The 26,312-nt window shown below is 34.0% G+C and overlaps 3 protein-coding genes across 3 annotated transcripts; 1 reads left to right on the forward strand and 2 right to left on the reverse strand.

Moving 5' to 3' along the window:
• Window positions 1-1,354: 1,354 nt before the first annotated feature.
• LOC134271825 (uncharacterized) lies at window positions 1,355-9,101 on the forward strand (the record flags this gene model as incomplete). Its single annotated transcript, XM_062754041.1, has 14 exons — window positions 1,355-1,461; window positions 2,901-3,107; window positions 3,306-3,554; window positions 3,793-3,974; window positions 4,514-4,636; window positions 4,780-4,891; window positions 4,985-5,145; window positions 5,461-5,562; window positions 5,893-5,967; window positions 6,564-6,681; window positions 6,921-7,030; window positions 7,169-7,348; window positions 8,050-8,155; window positions 8,743-9,101. Coding segments are annotated over 14 exons (1,978 nt in total), but the record flags the coding sequence as incomplete, so codon positions are not given.
• A 5,679-nt stretch (window positions 9,102-14,780) lies between these two features.
• On the reverse strand, window positions 14,781-16,385 carry LOC134271823 (dynein light chain Tctex-type 5-like). Its single transcript, XM_062754039.1, has one exon. It carries the CDS (start codon window positions 15,452-15,454, stop codon window positions 14,900-14,902), a length of 555 nt encoding a protein of 184 aa, XP_062610023.1. The 5' UTR covers window positions 15,455-16,385; the 3' UTR covers window positions 14,781-14,899.
• A 2,253-nt stretch (window positions 16,386-18,638) lies between these two features.
• LOC134271824 (potassium voltage-gated channel subfamily H member 7-like) lies at window positions 18,639-25,927 on the reverse strand. Its single transcript, XM_062754040.1, has 11 exons — window positions 25,821-25,927; window positions 23,774-24,256; window positions 23,170-23,569; window positions 21,612-21,811; window positions 21,069-21,168; window positions 20,737-20,889; window positions 20,272-20,465; window positions 19,976-20,081; window positions 19,594-19,776; window positions 19,006-19,342; window positions 18,639-18,855 (listed from the first exon to the last, which is right to left on the reverse strand). The coding sequence occupies exons 1-11, from the start codon at window positions 25,911-25,913 to the stop codon at window positions 18,639-18,641; spliced, it is 2,466 nt and encodes an 821-aa protein (XP_062610024.1). The 5' UTR covers window positions 25,914-25,927.
• Between the last annotated feature and the right edge of the window lie 385 nt (window positions 25,928-26,312).

Raw genomic sequence — 26,312 nt, forward strand, 5'->3', positions numbered from 1 at the left:
TTGGTAACCCCTAACCCCAATTTCCAAAAATTACCTGCGTCAAGTGCACGGTGCACGGGGGGGGGGGGGGGGGGGGGGCTACCCCAGACCCGAAAACCTCATATCAGAACGAGAGCCTATTCCTCACCTATTGGCCGTTTTGGAATTTTCCAGTGTTCGCATGTTTAGCAAGAAAAAAGTTGAGGTGGGGATGGGTATCCAAATAAACATTTGCAGCAAAATTAGATTACATTCATTAAATGGAGACGACCATTTTCCACGTACTTTAGGGACCTGCTTACCCACAAATTTACACCCTTTTGAAATACGAATTACCAAATTATACACCCCCCCCCCCAACAAACCATGAAGCAAAACTTACCCTGCGAACTTTGACTCAATGATTCTACAGTACTTTCAAAGTCTGATTTAATGCTTAATATCATCAGCCATTTCTGATTTTTTTCTAGTAATATGATTATATTTCATTTCGATAATACATATCTCTGCAGGTAATGCCTTACAAAACATATACATGTACACTCCATCACATCAAAATCTTTTGGGCAGGCTAATGATATCACTCCGTGGGACCAAATGAACTTTTTATATATTCATTTTAGAATTTTTCTCAATTCATATTTTAACGAATTTATTTTTGATATTCACATCAAACATTGGCAGATAACATTTAAATTGTTCAGAGAGAGCATGACCTGATAACATACTGATAACACACGACATTGTTTGATGACCGGGTACAACCAGCTTTCGAGTGGCGGATATAACATTCATATTGTACTTAACAGGCACATAGCACACCAAAAGCAGGAAGCGCCCTAGTCCGAAAATTCCAAGCCTTTTTTATGATTTCGATATTTTTCGAAGTTTTCCTGGCATGTAAAATATCAAAATCGTAAAAAAGCCAGGAAAACGTCAGATTTTTCGGACTAAAGCGTCCCCCCCCCTTTCCGAACATTCCTTTTTACTATTTAGTTTTTTTACTGTTAAAGCGGAATGTCCCTAACTTTTTGTGAGTTAAAGTGGGGTCAGGGTAATGTGTTTTGCATGAATAAAGTTGGAACCCCCCCCCCCCTTTCACTCCAAATATAGTAATGGACTTTTGTTTTAATTGCTACAAGTTTTAAGTTTTGGTTTGTCAGCCTTTATTTAGTTAAATGTCTTTTTTCCCTTCAAAACCCACATAATTACATATATATATATATGAATATTGAAAACAAGATCGTAAGCTATCAGAGTGACATACCGTTTTTTTTTTTAAATTTCCAGATTATTTTGTTTCAATTGAAGCAAGAAAGTACTCATCAGACTTATCCAGTTCTGAAGTAATTTTTTACCCTTTATTTTGATACAGGTTTGGGACTTTATTAATATTAGGCCTTATATCACATGTATCTGCTGATCTCCCTAAACACGGACTGGACACGAGTGTGTGTAACCCAGCATCATTAACAAACGGAGGTTAGTAGAGATTTAGTACAACTCTCTGTCATCCTTAGACTTTCAATGAGGCGTGACATTCTAGAAGCTACGTAATTAGCGAGTGTCAAATTCTCGTTGGTTGAGAAATTTGAAATAACTTGTGACATCAGCAACTTAAATTGTTGCTGACAACAATGAGATGACTAAAGTTCCATCCTTTTACCGTACGGAACGTTGTAATTGTATCCGTGCTACACTCCTTGACATTAGCCCGAATTTCAGACGCTAATTATGTAACCTCGAGAATGCCACGCCTTACTAAAAGTCCAAGGATAACTGAGAATTGTACTATTGTATCTGTATGATTTGTATCATATCTATACTAACTTTACAGTAACTTTCAGGTAATTTTGATCCATGAATTTACAATAGTTGAATAAAAAAACTAATACTCAATCTATATATTTTACAACCTATGAAACAAGTATATAAATACAATGTATGCAGATTCAATATTTTTTAGGTTTACTAGTTAAAGAACAATGAAATTCCTTTAAATATCCCCCAACAGATTTAATCCGTTTGCAAGAAATCTTGCCACAAACAGACTAAGCTAAGGACCATTATTCCATCTATTGTTGAAACATAATTGCAAATGCCACTTTTCTCTTCTTTTGTTATAAATACAAACCAGTAGAGCTACAGTCTCATCAGAGATTTATGGGGAATGCATAGTGTCAAGGCTGATATTCAATTTCTTGCAAAAGTTATTTTAAAGGGCTACTGTAAATGAACTTTTATTCTCGTGCGAGAAATATGTTACGAGTTCCGCGGCCTACATCTTCTCATCTTCTTTAACTCGCTATATAAATAGTGCTCAGCGAACCATATTCATTTGGCTAAGCATTATTAGAAAATGTTTCCTCAGTCGCGGAAATAAATCGTCAAACGGATTTATTTTAAACTGATGAATCGCATCACTCGTAAAAGATAAGTTAAACGCAATAATAGTTGGTTTACAGTATATTTTGTATGAATGAAACTTTTTTTCATATTCTTGCACAATTATAACACAGTTAAAATTGCGTTTAAATGCTCGAAGAACTATTTTGCAATCAAAGATATCCTCTCTCAAGAGCAGGAGAAATTTATTTTCATCGATAATTACATGTAAATGTGTTACAACTGGGCTTAAAAATCTGTAAGACAAAATCCTATTAATACATGTACATGTATACTTTATTACATGTATAACATTGTAATATCCTTAATGTTGTGCTGTTGATACATGTATACTTTATTACATGTATAACATTGTTATATCCTTAATGTTGTGCTGTTGATACATGTATACTTTATTACATGTATAACATTGTTATATCCTTAATGTTGTGCTGTTGATACATGTATACTTTATTACATGTATAACATTGTTATATCCTTAATTCTGTTCTGCATGGATCTATCATAACTTACAGGGCTTGTCTCAAAACCTACACTGCCAAACAAGTACAGTGTAAAAGTAGAGTGTAACTTCGCCGATAAGAGTCAGTCTATTGATATCTCCGAGTACTATGATTACCCAAACCAGAGGGCTACCGTCTACGAGGAGGAGTTAGGTCTACACGTTCAGGGCATCTACTCGTATAATACTAACGAACTCTTCACGATAGAAGACCAACTCAGTAAGTACTCATATAATACTAACGAACTCTTCATCATAGAAGGTCAACTCAGACCTTTTTATAAATATCGCTTTGCAATGATAAACCAACAAGAGTAGCACCTTGGATTAATTACATTATAACGAGAAATCTAAACATTCAATTGTTTTAAACCTCTTTTAAGTAAAATCTCTGTTGATAATTGATTTTTCCCTCCAGATACTTGCAGCGTTTCACAGTTATCCACGGATTCCGCCGACAACTGGCTGTTTGGTTACAAAACAGGCAGCACCAATCCGAATGTCCCAAAAATGTTCAGCGCCTACGGCGCACTTCATTTTGGCGGGAACCAGACTGAACAGTATATGGGTACCACCGTTGTGCGTGGGATGCGGGTTGACCAATGGAAGTCCTGTCTGTACTGGCCAAACATGGACGCGACCATGACGGTTAACTGGTACTTTACAGGTAGAAACGAGGCTCTGACGTCATAGTAGTTTAAATATATGAGCTGTTCTACTTTTAGTTTATTTTATTTGTATATAAAAGAATTACAGCCTGGATTTGGATTGACAATCGGAAATATTTTTTTTAGTTATCGAATTTTTAAAGTTTTTTGGCCCTTGCGATGCTTTCATGTTTGTATTTGTAGAATCTTTTCTTGTTGTTGCAGAAGAATATGATATTGATTTATCATGTTTTGTAGTATCCGGTTGGAACACTGCGATTCAATCCCAGATCCCTGTCCGTGCTACAGTGATTGGCAACATCTGGGAGCCAAACCCGCAGAACACCGCGCGCGTGGCTCGGGCATTTAACCACACCTACGAGTTTGCAGAGTTCCGGAGTCAGTTCCCTGACTATGTGGACCTTTCAAGAGTGTTCGAGGTTCGTTACCAAAAACACAAATCATTTGTCATCTTTTTACTCAGCACAAGTTTTAATGAAGATATTAAGAAAGTGAGGGTAAATGAAGTCGTTTAGCTTCCTTCGGGAGACTAAATACTATTTTTTTTTTTTTGCGTTCTAATTTTGACTTCAGACTTTAACCTGAATTAACAACATTTCGACCGAAAATGGCCGAAATAACACCGAAAGTCATCGAAGAATGAGTTTGTTTAATATGTAGTTTTGATTATTTTGCCTATTTTTTCTGTCGTGTACAAAAAAATCTGAAGACAGTACTTTCGACGTCCGTTGCATTTAAAGAAACTTTGGTAAAGTTTTTTTTTAAATTTTAATAATCTCAAAGCTATTATCAAAAATTGCCTGTGGAAACCTAGCTAAATATATCATATTTGGTTTCAAACAACCAAGGGATTTTAAATTCGTTTAAATGTAAAGTGAAAATGGCTTTAAGTAATGATGTAAACCGCATGTCAAGATGTGTTATCCATTAGTATTAATTTCTTCTATGTATATTTTAGACACCATCAGGAGTCCTATGCCCGGGCAGAAAAGACGTCAAACCCGTCCCGACACCCTCCAACTACTTCCGGTTTACTTCTGAAATCCTGAACCCGGGTCAGAAAACAATTGGATTTATCAAAGTAAGCAAAGATTAAAAACTCATAAAAACAGCTCTTAATTCATACAAAATATAACTGCCTTTTATATATTAAAAGATACAATTAGACAAATTATATGATGATAACTAAGAACTCGATAAAATGTAGAAGTTATTATTCTGTAGGAATGGTATGATTTCAACATGAGCTTAGTGCGATATGACTACAAGCCAGACCCTTTAACCTTTAACCCCTATGGTCTGGACACCTTATCTGAGGTGCATGATTGGAACGAAGGTGAGGTCAGGGGTCATATCTTCATTGTTAAGAAAATAAAGTCTGTTGTAATTTTCTGGTGTTTCTTATGTTTATGTTATCCCGACCATATAGGCGTGGCTTACAGAATGGACAAGGTGCGCGGTAACTGTACAGTAACTGTCATAGCCCCCACAGACTTTGACGCCCATGGCCTTGACGCCACAACCGTCAGAATACGTACAGCCAAGGAATTCTTCTACTTCGACAAAACGCAATACGCGTACGAAGGCATTGTAAGAAAACTATACTTACATCACTGCAATACACTAGAGTGAAAAGATTAATGGGCAAGACCAATTCTATGTGGATTCATTCATATTCAAAGAAAGAAAGTTTTTCTGATAATATGAAACTACAAATACTAACACAAAAAGATTCCTGTTTTCTCCAAAATCTACCATTATCAAGCTTAACATTCCAAATTCCATTCAACCTAAGAATTTCTTGAGCAATTGGAACAGTACTATAGAACGTAATATTTTAATACCTTTTCTCTGAGTCGATGTGAAATGGCCCACTTGTTGAGATGAAGTTTATTTAAATTTCAGAAAAAGGCACGTGGTATAGACTGTGACGTATGGATAGCTAAGAGAAGTGATTGGCCAGCCAACGGACCCGTCAACAGCACGTGGGAGTGGTATTTTGCTGTGGTCCGTTCTGATTGGTCTCTTCTGTAGAAATCTCTTCACTTAAACCTTTTACAATAAAACATATTTATATTTTTTTATATTTTGCTTTGAAGAGGTACAAAAATTGATATTGTCCTCTACTAAGAATGGAACCATTCATAATACAGTATACTTAACTTAGGGCTGTCTGTTACATTACCTTCCATTCTGTTTCTGTGTCTGTCTGTCCGTTTGTCTCTATATTTTCTTTTATTCTTATGAACATGTAACAAAAATTAATAAGGGTAACATGTAACAAAAATATTTATAATAGAGTATTTTTATCTGGGGTATTTGTGATTTTATTTTTAGAATGACTGGGTACAGAGTACTGGCCATACATATGACTTTGGAATGCCCATACAGATGAAACTAACTACTGATACTGTAAGTCTACCTTCAGCTATAAATTCTTTTTTCTGAAAATACCATTTTATTTTTTTCAGATTTTTTATGCGAGCTATATTTATTTTGACTTAAGGAGGCTGGGGTGTTAACAAATTAACCATCAGATATAACTATATTATGTTAGATACTATATCTAAAGTGACAACTATCATTTGGCAAAAAAAAAAATTAAAACTTTTCATTTAGTTTTAAAATTTCATCATTTTTGTAAATGTTTATATTTATATGAAGCTCTTCTTCTAAAGGAGATAAAAACAGTCTGAAAATGGCCACAACCACCCATTCCTCTTAAATAGATTTTTTAATTTTATATTGTCAGATACAAAAATAAATGCTCGAAGGTTGATATGCATACAGTAAATTTAAATCCAAGTAATTCTACGATACAACATCCAAAAATACTTCTAACTATTAAACGTTAATTTTTGTCGTTGATGATCTCCCTAAATATGGTGTAGAAAAGAAAGTGAAAGAAAACTATAGAAATTTTGAGTTGTTTTGAAAGAAAACTGTATTTTTTATAAAATGTTTCAATGTTTGCTTTAATAGCATTGTTTCCTCTTTGTGAATTATAGATATCCTTTATTTACAACATGTACGACTATGATGAAGAACAACCTAGCATTTTTGACTTCGACATATCTACCTGCTTTAACTACACGGAGAAGAGAGATTTTACCTTCAAATTAGACGGTAAATCCGTAGTCAGAATACAGCTATTACAATCATTCAAATTCCAATAGCAATTCTCTGCCAAAGCAAGAAACCATATGCTTTTATATTCATTTAATCCCTTCGTGTTTGACTTTTTTCATCGCAGAAAATTCTCCGACTTTTCAGATTTTGATAAAAGAAACATTTACTTTTGTTGTATTAATGTTTTTTGTTGGTCAGTATAAGATTTAGCTTTCAATTCCATTTGTATCCTACAGCTATTTATCAGAACACGGTTGGAAAGAACTTACAGCTGTTTAAGTACGAGACTATTTTAACCGTTCACAAATGGACAAATCTCTCTCCACTCAGAATCCAGAACATCAAGGTACGGTTTTCAGAAACATCTCAAGTAAAAATCCATTTCATCCTCAACGATGGCTCTTTTTAAGGTAGTTATATGAATGTATGATTGAAATGGTATGTTCTTGACCTGAAGTATTTATTGTCTGACCGGATATTTTAGGTTGATTACGACACAACCCACGTGATTGTGACGTTGACAATCCTTGGTGGCAATCCAATTCAGGGTGACGTCGCTAATCCCAAGGCGCAGGTGGATCTGGACCAGGCAGCCACCATGTTAAATGCTGCTATAAATAGAGGAGACTTCCAAATACCCGTAGACGTCACAAATATAGCAAATGTAAGTGACTTAAAAACCAGACGTGTTTTAAAGATTATTGTACTTTTGAAGTAACAGTCTTAAATTATTTTTATTGATCAACCTTTCATTCCTTTTTCTACAAGTTGAGATAAAGGAGATGAAACTGTTTACTGCAACTTTTAGTCAACTGTATGATGACTGAAAGGTCTGGAAGGATGACTGATGGGTGGAACATTGTCATTCATCCACCTCTCAGTAATCCTTGAGTCACCTCAGTGATCCTTTAGTCACCGATCCTTCAGTCACCTTTTAGTGATTCTTTAGTCACCTATCACTGATCCTTTAATCACTGATCCTTCAGTCACCATTCAGTGATCCTTTCACCTTTCAGTAATTCTTCAGTCACCTTTCAGTGATCCTTTAGTCACCGATCCTTCAGGCACCTTTCCGTGATCCGTCAGTCACCTTTCAGTGATCCTTCAATCACCTTTCAGTAATCCTTCAGTCACCTTTCAGTAATCCTTTAGTCAATATCAGTGATCCTTCAGTCACCTTTCAGTAATCCTTCAGTCGCCTTTCAGTAATCCTTCAATCACCTTTCAGCAATACTTCAGTCACCTTTGAGTAATCCTTCAGTCATCTTTCATTTAACACGATGGCTTTTCTTTGATGACATTTCTTGAAGTTTCCAAAAGCATTATTATTTCATTCAGTCATATCAGAGACATATTTTGTTTCAGCCAATTATTTTAAGAGCATCTCCGTATACACTGAGTTCAAGTCAGCACCAGAACATAGCCGAGTATTACGTGGCCCCTCCTCCTTCCAAAACCACATACACAGCAGGTGAGAAACCTTAAAGTTTGTATCTGTGTTGTTCTGTTAGCCCGTGCAGAACTGCTCCTTTTTTGTCAAAATCCATAGGTAAGTCTAACCAAATACATGTTCATATATGTCTACGTTTGTAACTAGCTGCAGATCTGTAGCTCTCCGAAAAAAATACAGACCGGAGAGCTACAGTGACACCTATTGAATAAACTGTATATTCATTGCGCACAAAAAAGCTGTTTCTCGATTAATTTCTCCATGATTTTAAAACTGTCATCTCAAAATATTATTAAGGGTCTGTTCCTTATATATTTTATTTTGCGCAATAAATATACAGTTTTTTCAATGGGTGGAACTGTAGCTCTCCGATCATTTTTTTTTTCTCGGAAAGCTACAGTTCTGCAGCTACGTTTGTAACATACTTTTATATGTCATATCTGCAAACGGTTTTGAAATATCTTGAACTTGATCTAAAGCTTTATTTTTTTGACGTTGATTAATTTATTTTTTAAAAAATACTAGAATAAGTCCAATCAATTTCTAGCTTAATATAATTTAAAATATTTATGGTGATATAATTGTGTTTAAATCATTAACTGTTTTAGGTCAAATGGCGGGGCTCGGGATCGGGATGCTGGTGTTCGCCTTTATTCTGGTGTTTGTCGCTCTCGCTGTTTATTTCAAGAAATTCAGATCTTCTTCAAGTCCAGCAACAGGTTCATTGGAAAATCCTTCATATAATAAAGAGTAAAAATAAATATGACGTCATCATTACATCATTTCCGATTCCTTTTATCCATGATGTGGATCTGGTATCACATTACTAGGGAAAATAAGTTGACAATTTATACTTTATCATCGAAATAAAAAGACATTTATTAATGTTGATTGCAGGTGAATAAAGTAACATTTTGGTCAACTTCAGTGACTATTCACTGTATTTACATGTATAAGTTTTGTAATGAATTAATTGCTCATTTACCATTCTTTATAGTTCCGATGGTGACGTTTAGTGAGGTTATTTTAAATTAATTGAAGAATTTTATTTGACATGTATATTTATTGTCGTTCTTTATTTATGATGTGAATAAAAAGGAAACCTCAATCTTTGCTCTCTTATAAAAGATATCAAAGCATCATCACATTTCCAAATTCATAATACTTTAATCCCTTTCAAAAACTCGGTCTTTAAGGACAGACGAGACGTTCCTCAATAATATATAATTTTTTCCCAGATTTTGTTATTGAAGAACTATTGCTGTCATGAGACAGTAATACCCGCACTAGGGTGTTTGCCTCTAAATGCACACTCCTTCAAATTGGGCTTTACCAAGGAAAAAGTCAATAGAATTCAATAATTTACATGATACATGTATTCATCAAATTGAGCATAATATGCTCAGGTGACCATGTGACCCATGGGCCTCGATCTTATGGGTATTTCATATTCTTAATTCATTACCAGTCTGAAATTAAACAACAGAATTTAATTAATGATGTAAATTAGGTTTGATAAAGGGGGGATATAAATTTTTGGCCCATAGTTGGAACTTTTTAAATCTATTTTCTCATATAGATCAACAACAAATAATATTATTCAAATTAGTGTAAAGCGTTTTTGATGAATTTTTCAAAATGTGCAAACTTTTTTTAATATTTGATTAGGCAGAAACTTCTTGAAAGCTGCCATATACCCAATCAATTTTGTCACCCCCCCCTCTCCCATCAACACACAAATAAACACACCCTATTTGCCTGTTTTTGGAAATAGGCCTAGATGGCAAAGTTAAGATAAAACATATTTTGTAAATGATAATTTTAAATTTGTTCTTGTACTATACATGTATCTGAACACCTGCATCACATTGGGCTTGCGTCACGTACCCAACTTAAGTACTAGTTTTACCATTATCATTTTTAGATTGCATTGCACGTGCAGTGTGATATACACATCATTGCATGTATGTCAGTAGGAATTATTTCATTTTGTGTTTTAATTGGATTATATTTCATGAAGTTGACAGGACCTATGACAGTCGATAAGTACAAGTTTTGGTATAGATTTGGGTAAAATAGTCTGAAATGCAAATGGTTAGGTTAAAGTTTAAAGGATCAAAGGTCATCCGATGCTACAATAGACGAATTTCACATTCAGTTACAAGATCCAGAATTTTTTTCCTGGGAGGGAGGGGGATTTCCAGACAAGAATTTCCTGAGAAGCAAAAAAAAAGAAGTTATGGTGGGATCTGTTTTCTAGGGTGGAGAGCATTCAAAGTCATTTTTATTTGCCTCAGTATATATTATAGTCCTGCAAATTCCGGGGGGGGGGACGATCTCCCAATCCACTCCCTGTCCCTGTAATGACAAATGATCATGCGACTCCTAAATAGTTGGAAACTTTTTCCATTTGACTATACATAATTTTGTTTCTTGTGTTATTATGTTATGTAAATTTAATGGTATAAAGGTTATGAACCCCTGGAGGTCATCCCCACTATCTCCTAATGAACTGGAAATGTTCACAATATGACTGCATTAAATTAAATAAAAGCACATCAATGATAAGATTGCTTGACATTTTATTCATGAATTTGTGTCAACCTATTTGTATTATATTAACATTTTTTAAATGTAAAAACAAGTAGTAGTTTGCCTACATGAACACAAACAGGGGTCTGGGAAGGGGTGAGGGGAAGGATCGAGTTAATATTTCTTTACGTCTTGATGGTTGAAAACTCCAAAAATGAATGTTGACCTCAAATCTAATTTGTCCTCATTATTTTTCAAGTGGTGGTGTCTCCATATGAGTGAAAAATTCCTGAGAGGGATGTTTAACAAACAAACAAATGACAAATAAAAACACAATATTGATTTGCGTTAAGAAATATGCAGGGGATTTTTTCCATCATAAATCTTCTTCTCAAGAACAACAAGGGCATTATTGTCCCCCGTTTTTGGGAAAGGGAGGGGACATTAAATCTTATTTGTCTGTCAGTCTGCCCATCTTATTGACAGTATGTGCATCTGTCACAATAAATTTAACCTTGGTCATAACTTTGGAATAATAAGAGATAGGGCTTTCATATTTCACATGTACATTACCACAAAACTATCTAAATAATATACTATGATTTTTTAACCCAAGTGAGATCTTGACCTTAAAGTTTTACCACTTTCCAAAAAATAACATTTTAAATTGATCATTTTAAAAGAGAAAAGATAGGGCATTCAAATTATACATGTATATATATATTACTTGTGAAAAGACTTCTCTAAATATATCATGACTTTTGACTCTGTGACCTTGACCTAGAAGTTTAACCTACTTTTCAAAAATATTATATTATATATATAACTTTTGATTGAAAAGAGATAGGACTTTCATATTTGACGTGTACATTACCTGCAACAAAATGTTTCCGAGCATGCTATGATTTTCCCCCTTTGACCTAATTTTCGAAAACTGACATATGATAGGGGTGCATATTTGTCACACAATCTGCCATAAATTATGGCATCCCATTCACTAAAACACAGAAAGCAGAGGACCACAATTCTTTGAACTTGCTTGTATAATCTTGATATGGAAACATCCTCATATAATGTAGATTCAAGTTTTTTATGCCACGCCATGATTAAGAATACATGTATAGTTTTTGTCATGTCCATCCTCCACCCTTCCATCTGTCTTTCCATCGGGCTCAAAGAAACTTTCTAGATATTTTTATCAAAGTTCATATGTTGATGCATACTGATGTAAACTATCCAAATGCAGCAATATTTTTTTACCTTGACTTTTCCTTTGACCTTCACTTAACTTTTCTTTAAATTAGTGTTTAGCTTTATTTTAAAGAAACCAGTCAAGTGATGTAATGAAACTTCACATGATGATACATACTGATGTAAGCTTTACAATGCTTCACTCTTTTTTACCTTGACCTTTCCTGTTACCTTGACCTCGCTTTTCTAAAATTAATGTCTAGATCAGTTTTGAATAAACAATTCAAGATATATTTATCAAACTTTATGCTGATACATACTGCTGAGAGCTATTAATGCATCAACTTATTTTGACCTTGAATTTTCCTTTGACCTTGACCTCACTTTTTAAAATACGTGTTTTTCTAAGTTTTAAATAAACAATTAATTATATTTTTGTCAAACTTCATAAGCTAATAGTAAATTCATACTGATGTAAACTTTCCAACTGCAACAACATTTTGACCCCAACCTTTCCTTTGATCTCTCTTTTCTTAAAAAAAGGTGTTAAGCTCAGTTTCATTAAATCATTCAAGATATTTTTGTCAAACATAATATGCTGATATGTATTAGTGAGAGCTATTCAACTGCATCAAAAACTTCACCTTGCACATTCCAGTGACCTTGACCTCCCTCCTCTTTAATTTGTATTTTGCTTAGTTTTAAAGAAATAATTTAAGATATTTTTATGCTTAGCATGCACTTATACATAATTTGGTGAGAATTTATTATCTATATCCAATTTATTTAGATTTTAGTTTCAATTCTAAAGAAACTGTTGAAGATATTTTCATCAAACTTTATACACTAATACAAATTTTCATGTAGCATTAGTAATATACATCCGGCGGGACATTCATGTCGTACAGACATATTTCTAGTTTTTCAAATCATGACCTCAAAGGCTAGGGTCAGGCCACAATTAGGGATCAAAGTTTTATTTAGGAATAAAAGGAAACAAATCTTCAAAATTCTTCTTTTCAAGAACAACAAGAGCATGATTAATATGGAAATATTCTCAAGAGCTGTAGATTCATGTTTGTACAAATCATGACCCCCTGGGTTAGGGAGGGGCTATTTTTTCCTGTCCCTTTTTGTCATCCACATGAAAATGCAAATTTTGAAACCATTTTACACATACACAAAACAAACCAATCATTTTCCAAATGATCATGGTTTAAAGCTAATGCATAAAATATTAGGGAAGTTCTTGAAAGCAGGGTGATTAAACATATCAAATATTTAAAAAAAAAACAACAAATTTCTACCCCCATTTGACCCCCCGGGGCAAAATGAAAATTCCGAAACCTTACTGCACATCTACATGACACCACCAACCAACTCTTAAAAGATGATTAGGCTACTGAGTCAAACATAGGAGGAGTTCAGGGAAGACGGGGCTTTTTGCATAAAAAACGTCATTTTATGACCCCCATTTGACCCCCGGGGCAAAAAAAAAAACATTCCGAAACCTTACTGCACATCTACATGACACCACCAACGATCTCTTGAAAGATGATTAGGCTACTGAGTAAAATGTAAGAGGAGTTCAGGGAAGACAGGGCTTTTTGCATAAAAAACGTCATTTTTCGACCCCCATTTGACCCCGGGGCAAAAACAAAATTTCGAAACCTTACTGCACATCTACATGACACCACCAACCATCTCCCAAAAGATGATTAGGGTACTGTGTAAAATGTAGGAGGAGTTCAGGGAAGAAAAGTGTGACAGACGGACGGACGGACTCGAGTAACAACAATATACCCGAACTTTCTTTAGAAAGTGCGGGTATAATTACTACTTTAAAATGTTTACTCACAAAAAAGATTGAGGTACCTTACCAGGCATTTGTGCGAGATACCAGACCATGGCATTTCTTATGTAACCCTTTAGGGGGGAAAAAATTAGTTTGCCAAAATCACATTTTTCATGTGTTTTTTAGTGTTTCAAATTTTTGAAACAATTAGAAACCACTTTAGAAATCATAAAGTTATTAAAATTTTATATATTTTTTATACTTTACGAAGATATACAAAACAGATACTTGGGGAACGTATCGTCTGACCTTAATATATGGTTTGCCCTCTTTTTGTAAAACAAACCAGAATCAGGATACATGGTAAATAAGTGTTATCTAACTTATCTTTTAAAAAATCAAGACCAATAAATATAGTTTGGTTTATGGATAATCGTAACTTGGCTAACAATGCTGATAAACAAGGTACAAATAAAACAAGCCTGACCTGAAGAGAAGATACTACCATGTGCGATAGTAGTCACAACAAAGAAAATTAATGGATCTACAGAAAGAAAAAATAGAAATCTACAACCCACAAGGCTTAAAAAAGAGATCTCATTTGGAATGGGCTAAAATGTTTTTTATAGGAAGTAACATCTAAAAGTAGAATTTTCAATGTTGTCATGTGAATGTTTAATATTTTCACTTTGTATCCAACGCATGTAGGATTAATAATTTAGGGAAGTGTAGACAATTTTCTTTAAACCATAATTAAATCACATTAATTAGATTTATTTTAGCATTTTATCTTTGTGAAACTATGGATAAAAATCTAATGAGCTTACAATTTGAAGTAGATTAGAATATTTGGACTTGCTAAATGTGCCGATTTTAATGAGTGAAGGCAAGTGTTTTGCATAATCCCTGAACAAAGTATTTATAGTTTGTTTTAACCGTTCAAGAAACATGCATCATTAAGGTTTCTTTCAACATTCTTTTTTGTATTAACTGGCTTAATATATAAAATTACAAAAATTAAAGTAGACTTCAAGTTTTCGCCACAAAATTTAATACAATTATAAACTATTCAGAATAAGAATAAATAAGATCATTTATAGAAAATAATAATGTGTTTTGTAAAAAAAGCACAAAAGTTTTATCAAAACTTTGGCAAGATACCTGAGGCAGTATGTCTATACAGTCTGTGAAAGAACAAAATACTGCACAAAACAGATGCACCACTTAACACGTCCGTAATTCTTACATTAATCAAAGTATAGTCCATAGATCATGGCCACTGCAAAAATGGACGAGTTGGAATATTTAACACTAACGAAATTGTCCGTGTTTTTATTCCATAAACATCGACTTCCGAACTGCATGCCTGGTTTTTCCTTCAGTGAGCCGATACTGACGTTTGTGACGATTTTATAACGCTTAAATCCCATTTGTTTAACTCTATCTAAAATATCCACGGCCACAGTTTGACTGACGTCCCGACATTTGACGGGGTCATACTCAATCTTAGCTAAATGTTCCGCTAACACAGCTTCGGCAAGCTTCTCCACATCACACACCCGGAAAACTTTATCCTCATCCGGTTCTAGTTTATAGGTATTTTCCATCCGGTATGCTTTTCGCGGCATGTCGTTTGATCTATCACCTATGGAGGTAATTTCCAGCGCTGCCCCGGGGTCGGCTATAGGACCAGATCCTGACTTGAAACCGTGGGCAAACCTGGCTCCTGCAATTGACCCCCGAACTCTTTTTCCAGGGGTAGTGGCGTCACTTCGTGGATAGTTAGAATACCTACGGGACATCTCTGCAGTCTTCTTTATCTTCCTTTTTATTGATAAGATGTACTTCTTATACCGAGGATGGGTTACTATCTCCTGAGAAAGATCGAAGTTCAAAACACTTAAGTAGCTGTAGTATTCTAAACTAACTGGTTAAACAGTGTAGACTGTCGAGTCGCCTGGTTTGTTTATAAAGCAAACTAAGTTTCGCTAGTGCATACAACAGCTTCGAGACGCTCTCGGTTAAATCGCTTTAATTTGAATTGAATACACATAAATGTCCATTATGAGCAACTCCAGATCTTTCATTGACTATTTAGATTTCTAATGTCGGAAAGTAATTATGAATAACAAAGCACCTGTTTCCAAGTTAAATAAAACTTTGCTTTAATTAGATTAAATGCCCGGAAACTATGGCATATTTCTCATAGAATCCACGTAGAAAATTTCCACATCTACGGGAAAATGGGTTCCAACAATGTCTATAGCAATCGGAAAATATTCGCTCCAAAATAGACCGGATAGGACGTAATGGTTAGAAAACGATTCCACACTGCTGTTTTTCTCTTCACTAGCTCCCTTTCTTTCACTGAAGTAAAATGAATTAACCCTTGGACGTTCCAATTTTCCCCGACCCCTCTTCCTTCTAGACCATAAATCCGACATGGCTCTTTCATCAAAGATTAATCTTAATATTTCTTAATCCTTTAGTAGCCATATTTTTTTCACTTCTAATATCAAATGCTTTAAAACAACAAATCGGCTTTACATGTCGCGAGTGTTTTAATTCCTCATTAAAAAATCCATACCCCCGATTTTTCAAAGGTTATTAAATTTCTTCACGGATCATTCAATATCGCTCGATATTAAATGCAATCATAACTAAATGCACGGTGTAGGACTTTAAAATGCATTCATTGTTACGGATGGCGTTATTCATTTGAGATAAATACTGGACAGCTCTAGATCTACCAAATCGCGAAATCAATCTATAGCGAGATTTAGGGTATTCATATACATTAACCTGATAGCTAAACACTGATATGAAATATTTATATCTTGATTTATCAAATATAGATGTCAGAAGTTGCTGGGAATTAGTTTTTGTTCGTTTATATATAAGTTTTTTGATATCTTAATTATTGATATGTGACAAAATAATTATCATAGTATTAATCATAAATTAAATATTTTAATAATTTTCATTTTTATGTAATTTTGTAAACTCTGTCTCAAGATTAGTTAAGCAAATATCATTCCTCATAATAATAATGATAATTTTAACAAAAAGTGTTTTAAATCACATGGTTTTTTACTAAATTAATTATTTAAAATAGTTTTTAATTTTTTTTCAGTTTGTTTATGCCTTAAAGGAATTAACTAAGCACCACCTAAATTTTACACTCTTAACATATTGAAAAAAAACTATTGACAATATAGCCAAATTTGGACTGACAGAAATTATTTCGTTAAAGGTATTGCTCGTGTATGTATACATTTTCAACGTAACTAGCAACTTTTTAAAAAACAAATTACACAATACTTTCAGATGCTGTCAGAAAATTAATCAGCATTCATTTTCAGGAGTTTTAAAAAGAAATCTAATGTACTTGTTTATTTAAAAAAAAATAAAGATATATATAGTTAAAGAAGTTTTACCCTGCATGTAGAATACGTCGTCAACATTATGAGACAGTATAAAAGTCTCAAAAGTTTGTTCAGTTATTGGAATTCTACACCAATATAGAAAATGAGAAAATAAAACTCAAAACTACTTTGGGTTTGTCCTGAAGTTTTTAACACTGCGCACTTAAAGTTTAAATACAGGAATTTTTTTTTTTTTTTTTTTTTGGCAATTAGAGTGATCTGTCCTTTGATCTTGAATATTATAAATACATTATTTTACTGTATATGAGGCAATTTTTACACATATCTTTTTACACATTACTTTTATTAGTTGGTACTTGTTGGAGCAGGGAAGGGCATACCCCTTCATTTGAAAAGAATGGAAAGCTTACGTAGAATACAAAATTTGGTTTTCCTTTCGCCATTAAGAATGCAGACAGACATGAACCTACGACCAATAAATATTATTTTGCTCAGATGATCCAATTAAATAAATAGAAATAGGAGTGAAGTTATATGCAAAAATATATCTGTAAGTGTAATGTTCATGTTGCTTAGTATTGAGAGAAAGATAATTTTCAATTAGTGAAAATATGGGAGAGGAACGTGTTGCGATTTCTTCGTTACTCTTCTCGTAAGTGAAAGAATCAAAACAGACAAACATGTGGTTTGACTAGATATGGTATATGCATTGTTTTAAACAATTCATCTTTAAGATAACTCCTCTTCCTAAGCACTCAGATTGATAACAGTCACTGTGTCTACTGAAAAAGAAAAGATAACGTTCTGATTATGTCAAAGTGTCCCGATATGACTTGAAGGCCGGAAAAAAGATAATCGGCAACGTCTTCTTACCTAATTTGAAAGATTTACATATTGAATCATTAAAAATCAATAGTTCAGTCAGAATGATGAATTTTTTCAACTCTGCTGAGGGAACATGCAAGTCATTGTACAGGAATAATTGCACAGTACAACATTTTCGAACCACAATGAAAATCAGTGTTCATTTTTTAACAAAATTGTAATATATATTGTATTATAATTAGATCCTTTCCTATCTTATGTGAAACATGATTTTCTCTTTACATGTACAACTGTAGACTTGCGATTTTGTAATTTTCATAAGGTAGCCTCCATTAGACAAAATATTATATATCTAATTTGATATTCTTTAAAACGTCGAACAATTACATGTTTCATGGTCATTTGGTTTGCATATCTACAGTTATACTGTAACACTAGTTTTCCGTCAATAATATACATGTACCGACCCTTACAAAGGTATATATTTTTTATATAATTTGTATAATTATATATTACAAACGTGCATGTTTTTTATCCCCTACCGCGAATAGAAAAAAATTCCAATGTTTGTTTGGCAGTTGGTGTTGAAATGATGTTCACTTAACATGGGCACTTTAAAATAAATGATACTCTAAATAGATCTAAATACTCTGTATATGTGAGTATTAGTTTAAGGCCACAGTACTGAGTATTTTAACCATATGCAAACATCAGATTTATATATAGGAATCTAGATATGCAGAAATAACACTTAAACATATTCGTGATGTTTTAATCATATTTTAGCAAACACTCGATCTAATTCATGAACAGTTTTAATCAGTCTGGCTCCTTTCGATTTTGGCGCCTTGCTGACGTCAGTGGCTTTGGCGGACGGATGCATAGTAACATTGTGAATTTGAGCATCACTTGGGTATTTTGGCGTTTGTCCAAGGATTTTTAAAATAGCATCCACAGTTGTAAAAAGTTCACTTTCAAATGCATTCATTCGTCTGCAAGAAAAAATAGAATTTTGTTTTATTTCTAATATTTAGTTATGTACGCCTAATTGGTTTATATCTACAAGAGTATCTTATATGAAATCTCATTTACATGATAAAGCAATTATGCTCTTTCGGTAAATAAAATGCAGATAAACATACTGTTGAAGAGCAATAAGTTTGTTGTCCATGTCGCTAGTCACGTGACTATAGTCACGATTTTCTCGTTGCTTGGGAACGTCGTAATCGACAGTGGTTAACTGAGGACCGGAACTGGAAAGAGATTTTGGCGTGTATGACGTAGCAGTAGATTCTATTGGTGAATTGTGATCACGTGCATCGCCTGATTCTACGTCAGGTAAGCGTTTGTCTGACAGGATTTCGGACTTGATTGCGCCCCACTTTGATTTGGCTGTCATTGCTGGACGTGGTTTGGTTCTAGAAATCTTATTTATCCTGGACACTGTTGTCACAGCGGAGAAAAAATTCGTCATGGCACCTGTTGTATATTGCAAAAATATTATATTGAAATATTTAACATGCAAAACATAAGATATGTTTTTTTATGCTTCAGAGTAATTGTTTTGTTTTTTTCTCTTGTAGAAAATTAGAATTCGGTAAACCCTTTGTCTTTTACTCTTTATGGTACCATTTTAATCCTTTAATGCTTCATCACAAAAATGCACATTACAAATGTTCAAGAGCCTCTTCTTAAGTCTTATAAACTTAAAACTTTTTGATCGAGCACACCTGACACTGAAGCAGTGGAATTCTTTCTTTTATGACTGACATCCTTCTCCTCTATGTCAACGCCCTCTGTCGCTTGTTCGGTAGAAAACTCCAGAATACCCACGTGTTCTTCGTCACTTCCACTTGGATCGTTACTGTTTCGATGCCTGATGTAGCTCTTCCGGTGCCTCATTGTTGGACCAGCTGCCAATGAAAGGTTGAAAAGTTACATGTATCTCTTTATACCTAGTAGGTGAAATGGTTTTTAAAAAATTAAACTGTTATTAGAATTTCTCCATGATAATTTTTGTGTAACTCCATGAAAAAAAAAGAAGTTGATGAGCATAATTCAATTTATCTGTAAAGCAGGTTAAAACTTTAAGCGTAAAATACAATCCCATACTATCTACAGAACGTCCTTTGCACTGCATTCTGGGACGTTTTTGGCGGATAAATTTAAGAGTTTCGTCTTCTATCTTCGATTTGTATTTTCTTTCCAGAAGTGTCCCCTGAAAACCAAATATGCCACTATAAAACATTCATATCATATGTTTCCAACAAAACACAGATTTTGTAGTTAAACAATTAAATTGGAGAACATGCAGATTTAGGAGGATTGTAGACTATGATTTTGTTGTTTCTAAATTAATTGGAAATTAATGAATTTTATGGTACAGTTTACTAGTATTTAGTAAAGACCTTCTTTAAATCAAAGGTCACATGGAACTTCTTGATGAACTGTTCTGCAAATTCTGGGTAAGTCTGTAAGACTTCCCTCAGGTCGTCCAGCTCTATTTTGTTGATGTCGCAATAAGACAAGGCCCGCACAAAATACAGGGACTGTCCCGCAGTGTCCGAATCCTTCATGTCCGCTCCAAATATGTCATGTTTACCTAAAGAAATTGAATATAGTCAAACTATTATGAATATTAAAATTGTAATTGCAAATGTCAATGCTGTTGAATTTGCTATGCCTAAACAATATTTCATTTCATAATTACATATATTTACCTGTGTATGTTTTTTTGAAATATACTTTGATTTAAAGGGAATGTCAACTAGAAGGATCAGAGTATGGCTACATAGCGCATGCGTAGTTTTGAATTTTAGAGATAACGCATTGATATCTTGAAATACAACTTGGTTTTATTTTATGAAACATACCAAGTATTGCCATAACAGAGTCGTCCTTCATGATCTCCACAGACCCACGCGCCATGAAATAAATGGCTGTAAGAATGTCTCCCGGATGAATAAGTGTATCACCAGGCGGCGCATGCGTGGTTTTGAATTTAAGTGATAATGAACGTAAACAACCTAAAATGCAATATAAAACAGAAACCGATGAATTGTGTTATCTTTCAAATCACTTTAATCATACTAAATTTTACTTTTTTCTTGTTAATACTTAAAAACTTGACAAAAATTAGCAGGGTTATCATACTGCTTCCTCTATTTCAGTGATAACGAATAAGTTAACTGTATAATATGAGTACCTGGACTAGCTCCCTTAAAAGCCTGACAGTTGGTCAGCAGATTTTTATTGAGGTGTAGACAGATATCAGACTGGAGACAATCAGGAAATCCCTTCAGAACCTATCAACACAGAATAGCACATAACATAAGCTGTGTCTTATTCGGCATTTCATTAATTCTATTGTCGTTATAATAAACTTAAGAAATATAACTTAATATGTAATATTGGGTGTGTTTTCACTGACTTGCAATTGTACTATTAGTCAGGCCCTTATTTTTAGACTGAATTTCACTATAGAATGTTCTGTCAATCTGATCAATGCAAACGGAGGGTCTGGCTGATTTGCAGAGGATGTTTACTCCTCCAAGGCACCTGATCCCACCTCTGGAACTACAAGGGGTTCGTGTTTTATGCCCTCTTAACCGATTTGTATTGTTTATAGATTTCTTGAGATCGATCACTCTTTGTTATGTTTTTCATGGTATATTAACATTAGTATGTCTATCAGAAACGGATTGAAATATGCTGTATTTTGAAACTTTTTAATTATTAAATGACTTACATTTCCCATGTCCACTCCGTTAGTATACGTCCACGCGTGCTGGAAGGATTCCTGTAGTCTGGTGGCCAGGTTCTTTGGCAAGTGGTGGAAATTGATGAACTCTTTAATGCTGGATACTCGCTCCTGATAGTCGTCTGATCCCTGATACATACGTAACATGATGGAAGAGACGTTACCAAAAATGGCGGCACTCAACAGAGCTGTAAAAGCAAGAGATAACACTGATTTTTGCCAAAAGGCAAGGGAAAAACAAAATACCCCAAAAATAAGTAAAAACATAAATTACACCAAATAGAAATATCAAAAGAAATTACATTCGAGAACATTTGATTGAGAAATTTGGCAAATCATTCAATGCTATGTAAAGAACGTTTGTTTTTAAAAGGATAATAATAATATCTCATTGGCTGCAATGGTCTCTACTTGAAAAAAAAAAACAATTTGCAGAAGATCAGTTCGGCAATTATTGTAAAACAACCTATAAGGTATAAAAAAAATGTATTTGTTTGTTTAAAAGCTATAGAGGACGAACAAGAAAAAAACAAGTTCAGCCTTTTAACCACGGCTGAACTCCATCTATACGCTTGTTGACATTACAATAAATGTCTGTCATAGTTCTATCAACCCAACGGTTGCATTTGGTGTAGTAATACCAGTAATGTAGTTCTGTAGAAGTTGTAAACGTCACTTGTGATCGATATGAACTAGCTTAGATTCAGCTTTATGCCATTCGACTGATTGCTAGTCTTAGGCTTCCGATGCTAAGCCTTATCTGTATTTAGATGTATGCGACTTGCATACGTATGATTGTTAGGGAAACATGTGAAAGATGTAAATATAAACCATGTTTAAGGAGGCTCTAACTGAACTATATTTTCTCAAAGAGTGAAAAGTTCTCAAAACAATTTTCCCACTGTATATTTAATGCATACGAATTATACATACAAATCAAGCTCGCATAGATGATTGTATACACAGTACCAAAACAAGTAAAGCACTGAAGCTTTTTCATGAGTGTATTTATGTCTTATAATTTTTCATGTGTGGGTTTTCTCAGTTTGGTTGGTTACATAAAATGCTTTAGATGCTGCATTTACAGAAGCATCTTTCTCAGTTCTAGAGTCGATAAAGTTCAACACTTGCATGTGCACATGAGGTAGACGAATCTCTTATTGCACCAGATACTGAATAAGACTTAAAAAGATCCATTTCTAAGGGAATTTGCAAAGATACCTACGAGAAATCTGACCTAATATGTTGCATGTTATGAACATGTGCCATGTACTGTCATTGAATGCTTTCTGGGCTATTTGTGCCGAAGAGCATATTATTCAACCAATAAATATTTTTCTAAATCTAAATTTCAGTCCACTTTTACTATTAGAATAAGAGAATATTTTTTAAGAATCATTCCTGGAGTCAAACTGCAGATTGCAGGTGTTTTATATATACCATTCCAAGTTTCTAATTTTTTTTATACCAAATTAACAATTATTCATAGATCAAAGATGTAGCAGAAGTTGAACTAAAACTATCATTGCACGATTGAGAAACTTACACCCAAGCAACATGGCGAATATGCTGAAGATTTTTTCGGCATTCGTATTTGGCGCCACATTGCCGAATCCAATACTTGTCAAACTGGTGAATGTGAAGTAAAGTGCGGTTATATAACGTGTTTTGATTGGTGGACCACTCATCGTATCATTAGGGAGATATGGCATATTGTAGGCGTCGGCCAAGGAATCCAGCCATCCGATTCGTTCAGGAAGATGTGGGCGCTCCATGTATGCGATTGCGTAGAAGATACATGCAAGCCAGTGGCCAATCAGTGTAAATGATACCATCAACAACATCAGAACAGCCGCCCCATATGCAGCAAATTGTTCGATCCGCCTCAAAACTCGAAGAAGACGTAAAAGACGGGCGAGCTTGAGGATACCAGTAATGGTCATTCGCTGTAAAAATATTAATAAAACATTTACACTAAGAAGGGAAATAGTTGTACATGTATATCTAACAAATTAAGGAAAAACTAATAGGAGAAAAACAAATTTCGATTATTTAACAACATGGGGATTAAAAGTTTCAAATCATATTATCAAATTAATACTGAGGTTATCTAAATAGTTTAAACCTCATAGACATCATTATATTATTACATCACTATTCCCTGATCCAAAAAGTAAAAGGTCAAAGGGCATAGCTGCCACACAATCGATAATGAACCATCCCTTGATGTAGTTGATGGCGATCTTTTGGGGATCCATGATAACCTCCCCACTATGTAGGTAAGTCGTTCGAAAGTTAATTAAAATATCTGCTATAAACATAATATCCACAATCAAGTCTATAATAACAAAGGGGTCTGTTTTAATTGTTTCCGCGTGTTGAAGTCTCGTAGCAGAATCTCGATGTAGTCTCATCATAGCCTCGTCTTCGTTCAAAATGAAAGCCACAAAGTATGGCGTAAACACGGCGGTATATAACACTAGAAATAATACGATCCAGTCCCATACCGCCTTAAAAGGGGAATAATGAAGGATAAGGAATTTGGCGGGTTCCGGTCGTTGGACTTTTGCTTGACTCTGTATCTGTTGGAATGCTTCGTGTTCCTCGCTTTCGTTGTCTCGCTCACTGAGAGTCTACAGTTCAAAAAGAATAAAGAAGTGAGCATGAGAGCTACTCGATTTAATGGTCAAATAAAAATGATATTGGAATTGATAGAATTCCTGAAAACTTCGCTACAGTTTGTCAAAAGATATAATTCAAAATTATTTAATAGAAGACTGAATTCGAAGCGGAAGTCTTCTAAAGTTCCGGTGTATCGTACGATAAGTATCAATTTTTCAACTTTTAAGCATTATTGGTTTTATTTTAATCACAGAGCAGGAGCAAACAAGTTTGATAAACTTCTTAACATTTCAATTCACATTTTAAACTTCAAATTTTCATCTTGCCAAATACTTTTAATGCAGAAATAATTTATTTTCTTGCAGTTAAATCAAGATGCTAAAAACACATCATGTAAATTTTCTTTGATAACCAACATACCTTGTTTAACTCAGATATAATATTGCTTATATACATGTTCATAAAATTAACTCAAACACACAAAACAAAACACACAAATTCTGAGACTCAGTCTGCAGAGACAAGTTTATCGATGATTTTGATCATCTGTCTTCTTTTCGTCTACTAGACATAATAACAGGGATCGCTGTATCATAATGTTTGACATCTTGTAAGTTGTGTCCCGTCTCCTTTTCAATTATCCGGAAATCAATATAGGATTGTATTAATCAGAATCAATCGCGTTAAGGATTTCCGTAAGGAATTAGATATCCTTCAAGGTCTTTGCATCCGTTTTTTTTCTTTGACCATTTGTGAAAACTTTCTTTTTCTTTATGCGTCCTTCAAAATTGTAAATATCCTTTAATATTTTTGAGATCATTGCGTGTTTTTCTTGGCAGATTATGTTTCTGTCATGTTGTAAATTTTGAATTTACCGGGTGGCAGTAAATACAAAATTTACAACATGACAACTTGTAAATTTTGTATTTACTGCCACCCGGTAAATTCAAAATTTACAACATGACATTTCTGCATTTTGTCAGTTCTTGATGTGCTATTTTCTGCATGTGGAAATTAAAATAATAGGCGTTTAACTTGAATCCGATCACGCAAAAGGGCGATTATATTTATTTTTTATTTGTGAATTAGTTTTGCAAGTAAAAGGAAATCATAACCATTGAACAGAGAGGTACATGTTGCTGTATTCACTGAAGAATCATTTGGGATTGGATTTGCAGCACAGAGAAACATTTTATTAACGAAGTCGTGACTTGGTGTGAACTTTTATCAATCAAATCCAAGGATGCAAACAAATAATATTACGTTATAATTGCAGGCCCGATCAATTCTGTAAAATAAGGAGGTTTGCCAAATTTGGCGCGTTCTGTCAATGCCTTATGAGGGACAACTGCTTACCGATATTGTCTGGGAACTAAAAGTTAACAGCTAATGGAAAGAGATTTAATTTTTATACAAAGAAAATAAAACGTTTTTCGCATACTTTCCTGTCGTCGCAGTTCTAAAGTATAATTACCACTGCATAAAATTATTGTTCATCAAGAATCCTGCTAATTCAAAAGACATTTTATAATCAAAAAAAAAAATACACCAAGAAGATAAAAAAATGTAACTTACTTTTTTATCTGACGCAGTTTCGGGCCTTTCCGTCTCCTCTGCTATTGGTCGGAATGAAGTCTTTCCCTTTAACTCCTTGAGAACCCTCAACATGATAATTTTGTTTTTTGCCTAAAAATAATATAGGGTGAAAGATAAGACCTATATTTATGCTAAATAATTATCTGGAGATTAATTAAAAGTTGATTAATTTTTGGAAAACAAATGAGATTTGCTGAGAGGGAAAAAGGGAGGAAAAGGTATTTATTAACGAAGTGCTTCTCTACTAAGGGCTTTGGACCTAAAGCAGTGGTGAAGAAATTGCCGTTTTCTGATTTGCTTTTGAAAACTAGAATAAGCCTACCGCTAATATTCAGTTAAAAGACCATTTTGTAGCTAAAAGCATCCTTAATGATGCATGTTCCTTAGAGTAATTTTAGTATGCACATTATTCTCTTTGTTAAAACGATGGGAAAATTTTCAGTTCAAATAAAAACATTTTAAAAGAGAAGA

The sequence above is a fragment of the Saccostrea cucullata genome, unplaced genomic scaffold, assembly GCF_032062105.1.
Source record: "Saccostrea cucullata isolate Sc308-1 unplaced genomic scaffold, CSIRO_AGI_Scuc_v1 ctg8333, whole genome shotgun sequence".
Taxonomy (NCBI): Eukaryota; Metazoa; Mollusca; class Bivalvia; order Ostreida; family Ostreidae; genus Saccostrea; species Saccostrea cuccullata.

Excerpts from the sequence above, each read along its gene's own strand:
- LOC134271824 (XM_062754040.1), bottom strand. The coding sequence starts at position 25,913 with ATGTTGAGGGTTCTCAAGGAGTTAAAGGGAAAGACTTCATTCCGACCA. Across the intron at positions 23,570-23,773 it reads TTGGATCAGGGAATAGTGAT|CGAATGACCATTACTGGTAT; the intron begins GTAATAATATAA and ends ATATTTTTACAG. Across the intron at positions 21,169-21,611 it reads ACGGAGTGGACATGGGAAAT|GTTCTGAAGGGATTTCCTGA; the intron begins GTAAGTCATTTA and ends CTGTGTTGATAG.
- LOC134271823 (XM_062754039.1), bottom strand. The coding sequence starts at position 15,454 with ATGTCCCGTAGGTATTCTAACTATCCACGAAGTGACGCCACTACCCCT.